This window comes from Sesamum indicum, linkage group LG12, assembly GCF_026168435.1.
Source record: "Sesamum indicum cultivar Baizhima isolate 11 linkage group LG12, ASM2616843v1, whole genome shotgun sequence".
In the NCBI taxonomy this organism is placed as follows: Eukaryota; Viridiplantae; Streptophyta; class Magnoliopsida; order Lamiales; family Pedaliaceae; genus Sesamum; species Sesamum indicum.
The window spans coordinates 15,215,400-15,228,270 of NC_142668.1; the positions used below are offsets into that span (position 1 = coordinate 15,215,400).

Genomic DNA, 12,871 nt, shown 5'->3' on the forward strand with positions numbered 1-12,871 from the left:
ATATATGATGTTAGACAGTCATCACTTTTATGTGGAGTATTTATAATTTTTTAAATAATGATGAAATATTTATAATTTTAACAAATTTAAAAAAAAATTCATTATAATTTTACCCTATTAACGATGCTTGTGCGGAAAAGACTGCTGCATACAAACACAAAACACACACACACACACACAAAGTTGTCTAGAGATTGAAATTAGACAGTAGAATTTAGGGTTGATTTATATGTAATTGTCCAGTAACTTCTGATCATGATGAAATTTTTGAGTCCAAATGTTTCTAAATCAGTCAATGACTTCAAGGAGACTAAAGAAACAACATACATATATTACTATAAAAGTAGACTAACATTTACATTCATAGAATTGGAACTCACGACCTCAACCTCATCATCTTTGGGAGTGTTTGCGAGCGCTTCAAAAAATTGTTTTTCAACTTCTAGCTTACTAAAAGCACTTTTGAAGTTTTTGGGATGTCAGATTCTGCTTTGAAATAGTTAAAAAAATATATATTTTTAGATCAAAAGTTAGATACACCTTGAAGAGTGCTTTCAGCTGCTTTGATATTTTCTTTTAAAATAAATTCAACTTTATTTTTTCACTATTTTACCTTTATTATAATAATCTTAATTTAACTTTACCCCTTTTAATTTATTTTTAAAATTGTATACTTAAAGCTAATATCAGAGTTTTAAAATAATTTCAATTTTAACAATAATTAAATTTACACTTTCATATATTTAATATGTTTAAGTTTTTTATATTTTTATTTGATATATCATCTTATTATATTATTCCATGCACATATTATTATTTGATTAATTAATAAAATAATTACCTTTTGCAATCATGTAAGTTAAATATTGTGTATGAATGAACAATTATATTAATTAGTAGTTTTTAATTAAATATATTTTTAAAAACACAAATATGAAATACTAATAGAAATAAAATTTATGATTTTTTGTGAAAAAGTAATTATTAGTGACAAACAACAAGTGAAATAATAAACAAAAAATAGTATCTTTTTAACACAGAGACAAAATAGTCTTTCACCAATAAAGTTTATTTTAGAAGTAATTTTTCTCCAAATACTATCTAATTTTATTTTTATTTGCTTTTCATTTTTTTTTATAAACACTTTCAACTTTTGATTCTGCTACAACTTTTGATTCTATTTTATAAAAATCACTTATTTAAAAGCAGAAGTTTTTGCAAACACTCCCTTTGAATCCGATGATTTTCCCAGTAATTTTGGGGGAGGGCACGTCATCCTCCATGCATTAGGTCTCTATATCACATTATGAAGTGAAGGTTGAATAATTCAACATTGAATTTGACTTTGGTGAGTAAATATTGGTGGGAATAAGTCAACAATCAAAATAGCTTCTTCCCAGTTTGATAAAAAATCTTCAACTTTGAACTACCATAGCATTTTGGGCTTCTTATCAGACAGTGACCTGAGAAATTATTATGGATTCAAATCTGCGTCTTTGACTGTCAATATTTCAAAGCCTCAAGGCCTCTCTTACATCCTCATTTTTATCGAAACTGTGGATTGCACCCGACCACCAAGTGTTTGTGTTTGAATGTTATGTATGTGTACGTGTTAATGAGTTTGAGAGATGGATGAAATAGTCAAATTTAAGCGTTCAAGTTCCAACTCAGGAGTAAAAGTGGTAAGTTGATCAAATATTCGTAGAAAATGAGGTGCCGTCTGTGTACTCCACTTTGGTCAGATATTCATATCACAGGAAAATAGAAGACGACAAAAGGTAGGTAAAAGGCTTGTAAAGGTTGTTGCATCCAGACACAGATTCAATTTGTACAGATGCCAAATCGCTAGTTTGAAATCCAACCCCCTACCTCTCTACCTACCCACCATTTGGTTGGTTCTTGGAGTGGTAAATGCCACTCAATCTGGAGACTGCACCTTCTTATTAACCAGCTTTTAATTTAGTTGCTAAAATTGAGATTTCATAATTATAAACTTAATCGTTGAGGTTGCTCATGTAATTCCAAACTTTTTACTCAACAAAATTTGTTTACAAAATATATTTATATTTTCCATTTCAAGTGCAATTCTCTTGGGCCTATTCTGTATGTGGGCTCAGCCCAAACAGACTCGCTCCTTTGAATAATAAAATACTGAACGAAATTATACTGGGCCGGCCTTTTTGCTACATGGGCTTTCGGATTTAAGAGTTTTTTCTTTTGAAAATTCTTACCCGTAGCTGAACCAAACCAATCACACAACAAGTATAATAGATTTATCATGTGATTGAGTATATCCAATGAGACAATAAGTATATCAAATTTTGAGATATAATCAATCCAGATTTGATGGGACACAATTAAATTAGAATTTGGTTCGAGGATGAGAGTAGTTTTACGACTAAAAATTTACCTCTTTTATTAAGGGAACAATTTACGTGTCAATAGCAATAAATAATACCTACAATGAGCTGATAAACCAATTTACGTGTTAATGGAATTTGGTTCGAGGATGAGAGTAGTCTTATTTGGTTGATAAACCAAAACAGAAAATAATGCAGGCACGCTGAGAGTTGGTGAAGGATTAGAACGATCACAGTTACAGTAAAATTTTCAAGTAATTATACCTACAGCATTAGTCATCAGTAATCTACCATGAACAAGCTCTTAATTATCTCAACTCAAGAGATGTTCAATGAGCTGATTCTTATCAGATAACTGCTAAAAAGACTTGGGATGCAGCTAACTTGAAAGTGAAACTACAACTCTACAAACTTCAGTAAGCCAAATAAGAAGCAGATCAAACAACAGCTAGCTGTATATACTACATGTCCAACGGATTTAGGCCTGTACAGATATGGATGAACTCATTGATACACAACCTTTTAGGCGTTCAAGAATCGCGTTCCGGCTCACGAGCCCCGAGTGCAGAGTCAGAGGGAGTCCCTCCTTTACGCACTGGTCGTACTTCTCTAGTGCACGCACGATTTCACTAAAATCTGGCCTCTTTGAGGGGTTCGCGGCCCAGCAGCGCTTTATGAGGTGAGCGAGCGCCGGTTGACAACTTGCCACTAAAGGCGGCCTCTCATTCTGCAAAAATGATTACAAAGATGAGAAGATTTGTGGGATGTTTTTCAAGTTTCATATAGACTCCACAGGCTCACTTATGATGATAAATTGAGCCTAATGGATACAGCACTTGCAGAGCAGAAACCTTTCATATATGTGTAATGGTTTATAGTATTTAAGAAGCTCATATTAGAATAGGATTTGCAAATTAATGTAATTGTAACCTTTTCAGCCACAGCAAAAGCAGCTTGCACAGGGGTCATTCCTTGAAAAGGAAGCAACGCTGTTGTAAGCTCCCACAGCACAATCCCGAAGCTATAAACATCAACTTTCCGAGTGTAAGGTTTCTCCTTGATCATCTCGGGTGCCATCCATCGGTAAGTCCCCATGTTTCCCTTGGCTTCCCTGCACTGTGTTTCCAGGCAAGAGGTGCCGAAATCTGCAACCTTAACACGCATCTCATCGTTCAAAAGCAAGTTGTTCGATTTGAGGTCTCTGTGTATCACACCTTGTGAATGAAGATACTCCATTCCTCTTGATATATCAAGGGCTAATCTCAGAATGGTCTCAGTTGAAAGGGAGTAAGGCTCTTTCTTGTTGAGATACATTCTTAGAGTCCCTTGTGACATGTATTCTGTAATGATGCAGTATACCGGGGGCTTCTTACATGCAGCAATAAACTGCAGAGCAAATTACAAAACTTGTCAATATTTCAAAGCCTCAAGGCTTCTCTTACATTACATGACATGACATGACATGACATAACGTTGGTCATAATTAGTTGAACAAGAAAGGCAAAAGGGAAATCTCACCTGAACTATATTGGGATGATATAAGCGCGAAAGCAGGGCAACCTCGCTCTTAAACTGCTGCTCGAGCAAAGCTCTAGTCTCCTCCTTATGAGTTGGGATCCTCACCATTTTTACTGCAACAGCTCTCTGTTTGTAGATTCCTCTGTAGATTCTACTGTGTGCTCCAGAAGCAAATTTATTACCTATAAACAACTGAGAAAGATCAGCCATATATTCCTCTTGATCATCCTTAGATGTCTCCCATGTTTCGATGTTCTCGGAATCCAAAATCATGGACCATGATTCCAGACTGTCGAATCTCTTCTTCTCCATATTATTAGTATCACCATACAACTGGCTTTTTGAAGATGAAGGAAATGATGAAGATCTGCTCTTGTTCTTCCGCATCCGAAATGGATTGAAACACGACGCAGCCATTTGAAAATCTGAATCTTTGCCAGGCTTCTTTCTTGGACTCAAAACACACGGTCACAAGGCACGTTTTTCCTTCTGAAGGTGTGAGTTGATTTGAGGAAACGCATGAACTGATTCAGAAACATGAGTTCCAGACACAAACACCGAAGACCCGTTATGGCGTTTCATGTATATATATATATATATATCAATCAGATGTAATGATCTTCACAAAGCACTGTTCATGAAAATCTTGAAAATACAAAAACCTGCAGTAATGACCCAGAAAATTAGCCCTTTCTGTTTTCTTCAGGAGAGACATACGCACAGAAAAACTTGCATGGAAATTAATGTGGAGAAGGAAAAGAGACTATAGGCTGTCTTGATTCATCATCATCATGTAATAAAAAAGCAAAGCAGGCTGTTTGGCTGAAGAAGATGATGAGTTTTTAACTTTTAAGCAGAGATTTCAGAGAAGTCCCGTGAATTCTCGTTTCTAAAGTATAGTGAAATATATAGTACTTTTTCAAAGGAATGGTCCCTCCAGTTTTCTCATGCATCATTCAATGCTAACCCACACCTCACACCTTCGAATAACTAGACTTGATCAAAACCACCACCCACATTGCATATATACCCACATACACATGCACATAGGAGCATGCCTCTATCCCTATCTGGATCATTCATACACCAACGCCGTCGCTCTCTCCTTACCCCATTTTGATCGGCAAATTAATCCGACTATAATTGCCTACCATTCTTCTTTTTTTAATACGTACTAAAAAAAGAACAAGAATCGCGAGCCACTGCGCTTTGAGCTCCACATTCCGTCACGTACTTGGTAATCTTGAAATAACGCAAAGTTATTCTCCACAAAAATGTTTTATTTGTTTATGTGTTATATATGTCCTGATTCGTAGTGATAATCGGGACCGAAAAAGACATAAGTCCACTAATGTAGCGTACTATGTTTGGTTATATGGAAAACAAAAATGTAATAAAAAAACAGTCATATATGATGATTTATAAATTTTACAATATTAAAATAATAAATTAACACAAAAAAATTATTAATAATATTGGGAATTTATCCCCAAAGTGATGAGCCCAAAGAATCCAAAATAAAATTTTTATCAACTACTACAACTGATCTAAGGTCACACAAAGCCGAATTGACTTAGGCTCAGAGAGCCAAAAAATCCAAAGAGCAAGGCTTCGACCACTTAAGGCCAACAACTCTCACGGTTGCTCGGAAAACCCAACTACAATCACTAAGAACCTCAGTCACCAAGACCCATACAAGAACCACTAAGGTTAATTTTTCAGAAAAGATTCACAAAGAACAGAGATTGATATAGAGTGAGAGAGGGCTTTTTTTTGTTGGTTAATCAGAGATCAAAAGCCATGGATGGCTTTATAGATGAGAGATATGGAAGAAGGAATGAAAACCAAGAGGTGGTGGCAGATTTCCATGTCATCGGGACAAGGTGGCGAAAAACTAAAGAGAGAGGGAGAAGGAATCGACAGAGTGGCGCAAGAGAAATGGGAAAAGGGTTAGCGTTTTAGATTAAGTATAGATTGTCGAGTCAGGGTCGGGTAATGGTTGGGTACGGAATGGGCTTGGTAAAACCAACGGGCTGTGACTTAAATGGGCCGAGCTATCTAGTGAAGGAGTTGGGCCTTGATAGGCTTTGAGCCTACCTTATAATGTCATGAGCCACAAAATATAACAAATAAAATACAAAAATAAGTATAATTCAAATTAACAAAATATAACCTAAAACAAAGTAATCCCTTTTAACCCCATGCTATAAATTGGCATATAAAAATTAAGGTTATCGTGGTTGACCGAAGCTCACTACTCCAGTTGGTAGTTTCTAGATGTCACGAGAGCTTTCTAACGATTGAAATCTACTCGGATTTGTGATTAGTAGCCTTTTTGTCATCTTTCACTCTCAAAACTATCACTTAGCTCGTTCCTTCACATAAAATCTTCGGTCTTCTTTTAATTTATAATATGAATTATTTTGATAATGAAAATAATAAAAAAGGAATTTTATATTAACTATGCTATATTTAATTAAATTATTTGTATTGAATAAATTAACCTACTTATTGAATTATTCGTATGTCATTCGAAACATATTAGAAGACAATTAACATACAATTAGGAGACAATTAAATTTTTAATTTTTTTCTTCAATCAATATGTATTTCTTTTTTTTTTGGTGCGGGTTCTTCATTGAATGCATTAACTTGACTTTTTATAGCTTGAATTTTTAATAATTAAAGAATAATTTTGAAATAAAATTGATCGAAGTGATAACAAAATAAATAAATTTTGTTTAATAGGAAGAAGGGATATTGAAACTTCTTTTAGAAACCTGACATCAAAGAGATCATCAGACTTCATATGACAAAACAACGTATACCTAACAACGACATTCCCTTAACATAGTAATAATGGAGGGGTCGGGTCCCCTTAATCATCACCATAATCTTAATTTAAGAACAAACTCATAATTATTTGAAATTTTAAAAAATGACCCAAAAACAATGATTGATTAAATATTTAACGTAAGATGGGCACGCATGCAAGATGCGACGTCTTGTAATGATATGCTATTATGGCATGGAATTAGATTAGGACAAATCCCCCCCATTACTTTATGTGTTTAGCTTAGGAAAGAAAAAGAACAGCTACCCTTCCTTGTACATAAGATTTGCAAACTCACTCACTGTAATAACTTGCACACTAAAATAGGCTTTTTTGGGTGAACCCATTTCCACTAATACCAATCATCCACCCACATTTTCATTTATATAAACACCTGGCTAATAATATATAAGATATTTACCAAAAATGTGGAAATTGTTTAGTATATCGAAAATTTAAAAATAATAGTGTATTTTCACTATAAACCGAAAATCAAATCATATGATAACTACAAATTGCTGAGAAGTTTATACCAACACTATCATCTGTCTACATCATGTACCCTTCTTTCCACTCTTAGATTTCATTTTAACATTTGAAAATGATAAGATAACTCCAGCATCCTACTTTGAAATTCATATGATTTTATTCTGGGGTTGGACACTGAAGCTTGTGGGCATTTGCAGATGAAGATGTTGGAAAGACAAAATTTAGGAAGAAAGTTATTACAAACATTTGTAGAGACAAAAACTAAAATTGCTCAAAATAATAATAAAAGAAAAACCCAAGCAATTGTTATGACTTACAGCCATGTGTGATTAATTCATATGTCAATTTCCGTTAAAAGTTAACAAAGGTACCTAATTCGTACAATTTTCTATTTATATGATAATATTTTTGGATATACAATATTGGCAATTTATATTCCAAAATGCAATAATCTTAATTATTTGCAGACACTATAAAATTATAAAATTGAAATACGCATAACAATATATTTGAAAATGAGTGTGATGGAGAGCAACCTCAACCCATAACAATGTTAATTCAGTAACATTTCAAATATTTGAAATTTAAATACAAAAAATTTGAATGGGGGGGGCATGGAAGGTAGCAGGTGCCCCCCACCCCCATCCCATTATATGGGGATGGAGAGTGCATTGGCGTTGAGTGATAATCTTACAAAAAAAACATAAATCAATATTTTTGGTGTAAAACTACAAACTCTGGTGGCCGTTCACTCCCTGTTATGTCACTGCCCAAAGGATTTCCGTATATATTTATGTGGGTTCCCCCCCCCCCCCCCCAATACCCCCACCGACACATTCCTGTAATGCTAGCAACCTAATTTTCTTTTTTATTTTTTTGTTATGGCGTGTGTATATAACAAATAATTTTTATATTTTAAAATATAAATAAATTAATATAATAAATTAGAAGAATAATTTTTTAATTAATATAAAATTGATACGATGATATATAAAAGAAAATTAAGTAGAATTGGTATGGAAAGTGATGGTTCTTTGAATTTTGCATTTCTGTAGTTGAAAATAAAATGAATAATATGGAAAGTAGTAAGTATAGTATATATGTATAGGAGGAGAGAAAGGGCGAAATTACTAAAATGGGGCGAGAGGGTTTGTTTAACTGTTGGGGAAAATGATTTGATAATATTAGGAATGAGAGGAGAGTGAGTGACATCTCACCCAATTAACAAACTCCTCTCAGAACCCAACACACACAGCATGACAGCAAGTTCCAGAGCAAACTGTACCCCGCACCCGCAGACAAAGGACACCACTGTCATTACACACCTAACCGCCACTCCCTTTCTCGTCATTTCTTACTCCTCAATCACCTTCCTTCCCCTTCTCACTCACTGTCATCTCCCACCTACACTCTCACTCCCCACTAAGCGCTTCTCTCTCCCCCCCCCCCCACACCATTTCTACCATTTCTTCCTTCTGAAGAAACACAGCAAAAATGAGCGCTCGAACCGGGTCTCACCAACTGAGCAACGGCCTCATGGTCTCGGGTCGACCCGAACACCAGCTCAAAGAACGCCAACCCACCATAGCTTCCCGCGCCGTTCCATATACCGGCGGTGATGTTAAGAAATCTGGGGAGCTCGGCAAAATGTACGGTATCGACCTTTCCAGTGGGGACCACCTCCACCACCACCCACCCGCCCCGCCTAAGCTCCCCTCTCGCCAGCCCTCATCTTCTCAGCACAACAGCGGATCTGCCAGATCCGGCCCGAATTCCGGCCAGATGGGTCCCAAATCCACAAACTCTGGACCCATGAGCAAAAAATCCTCCTCCTCTTCTTTCTCCGGGCCGATGACGCCTATTCAACCTACCGGCCTCATCACCTCGGGTCCTCTGGGCACTTCCAGCTCTAACCGCAGGTCCGGACAGCTGGACGCGCAGCCTGCCCCGAGCTCATTCAACAAGGCTGTCCACGGCTCCGCTGTAACGAGCTTAGGGGAGGAGGTCAAATTAGGGTTTAGGGTTTCGAGGGTGGCAATGTGGGTGTTTCTGGTAGTGGTGGTGATGGGGCTGGTGGTCGGGGCGTTTCTCATGGCCGCCGTGAAGAAGCCGATGATTCTAGTGGTGGTCGCCGCGTTGTTAGTCCCTGCTGTGGTGATTCTCATATGGAATTACGCCTATAAAAAGCGTGGGGTGTTGGGGTTCTTGAGAAAGTATCCTGATGCTGAACTGAGGGGCGCCGTTGATGGACAGTACGTCAAGGTCACGGGGGTAATTACGCCCGCCTTTCAGTATTACTTGGAAATTTTGGCAGTATTTAATTATTTAATTACGGAATTGAGTATTTATTTTTGGGTTGGTTGGCAAATTTGTTCGCGTGGATGCTATTTATGGTAGTCATTGATACTCTTTATTATTTTTATTATTATTATTTGGGACCAGTTTGACTTTGGGGTATATTGCTAGACCATCTTTGAGATTGGAAATATAAATGTGGAACAGGGACCTACTGAAATCTGTATGGTTATGTATTTTAAGATGGCTTGTGATTCATCGAAGTGTGCCTTCGATACTGTATGAACTAGGGAAAATTGGGATAGTAGAATGACTAAGAAATTGTCTTACCCAGTTTCGAATTTCTCGTTTTTACTTTTTTGTGGAACACATACCCGGTTTCACTTTGAATTCACAATTTGAGATCCATTCAATCTAGAGACATGAGGAATTTTCTGGGAATGGATCATTTTATAGAGCTGCTCAAAATGCTGGATTTTGTAATTTAGGTTTCAATAGGAAGCAGTGGATGTTCTGATTAGTGTACCCTTAAACATTACTTCGTATGTGGTAATAAGGTGACACGCATAGGAGGACTAATATCTTGGCCAGTTAAAGTGAAGAGATTTGTTTCCTGGACCATGTTTGTTTCAAAACAACTGTAGGACAACTTAACTCAACAGGCAATTGCCAAGAGGCAATATTCCTTTGGATTTATGAGATAATACGTGATTTTTGTGCTGATGTGATTGTTTTCAGGGTACCATCTATCATTTTCCAGACTTTTCCAGCAATTACTTGATGACGAGTGTGAACATGCTTAGTAGTTACATGGGTTTAAGCTTGTTGTGTGGATTATGGCATGGTTGCCTTCACCTTATGATTTGCTTTTAAGTTGACCTTATTCAGCCTGGTAATATTGGTTAGAGATGTCGGTTTAATCGGAGAGAATCTTACTAAATCTCATCAATACTGTCATCAAACTTGAATAGTATGCTAGATCTTGCTTGGGAGTGTATTTTTGGAGGAAAATTGAGGGAATCTGAAATTATATCATGTAATTATTTGAATGTACAAATGACAATAAGCAACAGAGTTATTGATTGTAATAAAAGTTAATATCTGCTTATCTTGGATGTGGTTTTCACTTATCTAGTACATAAGGCTTGTAATTCCTCCTCCCCGACTTTCAGCGACATAAAAAATGCCCATGCCACCTAGGCTTAGGATTGGTATTTTCTGATTCTAATTAATGAGCAGAAAACACATATACATGATTCTGGGAACTCGGAGCTAATTTGAGGTTCTGGAAATTATATACATGCAGTGGTTTTCTACACAGTGACGCAACAATTAATGCAATTAATTCTGGTGATTTCTGTAAACTACTTGTGTTCACTTCACTGTTGCATTTTTTTCGTGTAGGTTGTCACTTGTGGAAGCATACCTCTGGAAACTTCTTTCCAGAGGGTACCAAGATGCATATACGTATCCTCAGAATTGTATGAATACAGAGGATGTGGTGGAAAACCAGCAAATGCTAAACATGGATTCTTCTCTTGGGGTTGCAGACATTCAGAGGTCAGTTTGTTGCTTGTTATGGAATGGGATGGTTATATCGGAGAATTGTGACTTCATTTGAGAACCAGTAGTTGCATTTCCAAAGATGTAGCTCTTCAAACTCAATTCAACTCATTCATACTTACTTAAACTAGTGATTATCTTTTATTCCTTTTACGTGAAAATTCTGTTCATGGTGGGTGTGTCAGCCATAAGTTGCAGATGTATTTGGTTCTTTCAATTTCCATTTTCAAAATTTTACAGTGATACTAACATTGGGAACCGCCACATGGTCTCATTCTCAATTCTATTTCCAGAATTTCCATTATCCTCATATTGAAGAAAATTTCTGAAACCCAAACCAAATGTATACTAAAAGTTGAACATATGAAATCTTTTGCTGGTGACCCAAGAGGTCTTATATGTCCAAGCACCAGGAAAATCTAAGATCATTTAGTTCCAAGTCCTTCAGCTACCAGATGCTAGAAGGCTGTATCTTCTTGTTTTCAGGGTAGACAACATAAGGATCTTGGCGACATTTATTTAAGTTGCACAATATAGCTGGCTGACATTGTTATTCGTAAGTTTGACAATTTAAGCTCACAACTGTCCATAGAAGTAATTTATCCCCTTTGTTGTTGTTATGTCAACAGAAGTATGTGGCGGACTTTTATATATCAGACTTTCAGTCAGGTTTAAGAGCTCTAGTGAAAGCAGGCTACGGAGCCAAGGTCGCGCCATTTGTTAAACCGACTGTTGTTGTTGATGTCACCAAGGATAACAAAGAACTGTCTCCAAACTTTCTGCGTTGGCTTTCAGACCGGAGTTTGTCCAGTGACGACCGTGTAATGCGCCTTAAAGAAGGGTGAGATACATTTGACCCCAAATGCATTATATCTTTGTTTGGCATCTGTAGAGTTCTAACATCTTCCTGTAGATTCAACTAGCGAAAATAATAATATGTTTTTCATATTCTGGAGTACTGCATAACAACATAAAACAAGAGATGGCTTCTGCTCCACAAACATCAGAAAACTTTAAGCCACATGTAGCATCAGCTAATTCATATATACAAAATCTAAACTCGCAGCTTCACTGCCATATACTTGTTAAATTGAGTTGCATGCCTTCAAATCTTCAGATAGAGGCTCCCAGTGTGTGTATGAGAACATGAATTCTCAAGATTCTGATTATTTGTCAGGAAGCCAATTTAATTTATTTTTGTATGTTATTTTTTCCAGTTATATCAAAGAAGGAAGTACCGTGAGTGTCATGGGGGTTGTTCAGCGCCATGAGAATGTGCTCATGATTGTTCCACCTGCTGAGCCGGTTTCAACAGGCTGTCGCTGGCCCTGTTGTCTTGTCCCCACGTACATTGAAGGCCTTATTTTGATGTGTGATGAAAGTCAAAATGCAGACGTCATTCCTGTATAAATGTATGATACCGTTTTGGTCTTTGGCTTGCAAAACACAAGTAAATAGAGGAATATATGAGGTGGAAAGAAGAACCCGCCAGTCCACTGTGTATTCTTTTTCTGGATGAATAGCAAAATCTTGTAAAAGTATCCTTGTGCTTGTAGAGATCTTGCATCATAGAGGTATGGTAGGGGAAAAAGGTTCCCGGTGAGCAAGTGTGCTGCGGTTGCCCGTTCATCTTTCATCAAATTTTATTCTTGCTCTCATTGTACAGAAGTTGTCAAGGTTTACTTTGCCTTGTGTATCTTTTCTGCATATATAGTCAATGGTTACATTGACTTGATCGATATCAAATGTGAATTATTATCAAACACTGTTGTCTGCTAACATATCAGCGAGTTAAATTCAAGTCGAAGTGGTA

General features: G+C 36.5%; 2 protein-coding genes across 2 annotated transcripts; one reads left to right on the forward strand and one right to left on the reverse strand.

Annotated features, from left to right (window-relative positions):
- Positions 1-2,584: 2,584 nt before the first annotated feature.
- On the reverse strand, positions 2,585-4,965 carry LOC105175288 (serine/threonine/tyrosine-protein kinase HT1). Its single transcript, XM_011097677.3, has 3 exons — positions 3,879-4,965; positions 3,291-3,746; positions 2,585-3,087 (listed from the first exon to the last, which is right to left on the reverse strand). Exons 1-3 carry the CDS (start codon positions 4,293-4,295, stop codon positions 2,839-2,841), a joined length of 1,122 nt encoding a protein of 373 aa, XP_011095979.1. The 5' UTR covers positions 4,296-4,965; the 3' UTR covers positions 2,585-2,838.
- A 3,561-nt stretch (positions 4,966-8,526) lies between these two features.
- LOC105175290 (Ubiquitin-specific protease family C19-related protein) lies at positions 8,527-12,821 on the forward strand. Its single transcript, XM_088875958.1, has 4 exons — positions 8,527-9,471; positions 10,900-11,055; positions 11,688-11,899; positions 12,276-12,821. Exons 1-4 carry the CDS (start codon positions 8,695-8,697, stop codon positions 12,466-12,468), a joined length of 1,338 nt encoding a protein of 445 aa, XP_088732084.1. The 5' UTR covers positions 8,527-8,694; the 3' UTR covers positions 12,469-12,821.
- The last annotated feature ends 50 nt before the right edge of the window (positions 12,822-12,871 follow it).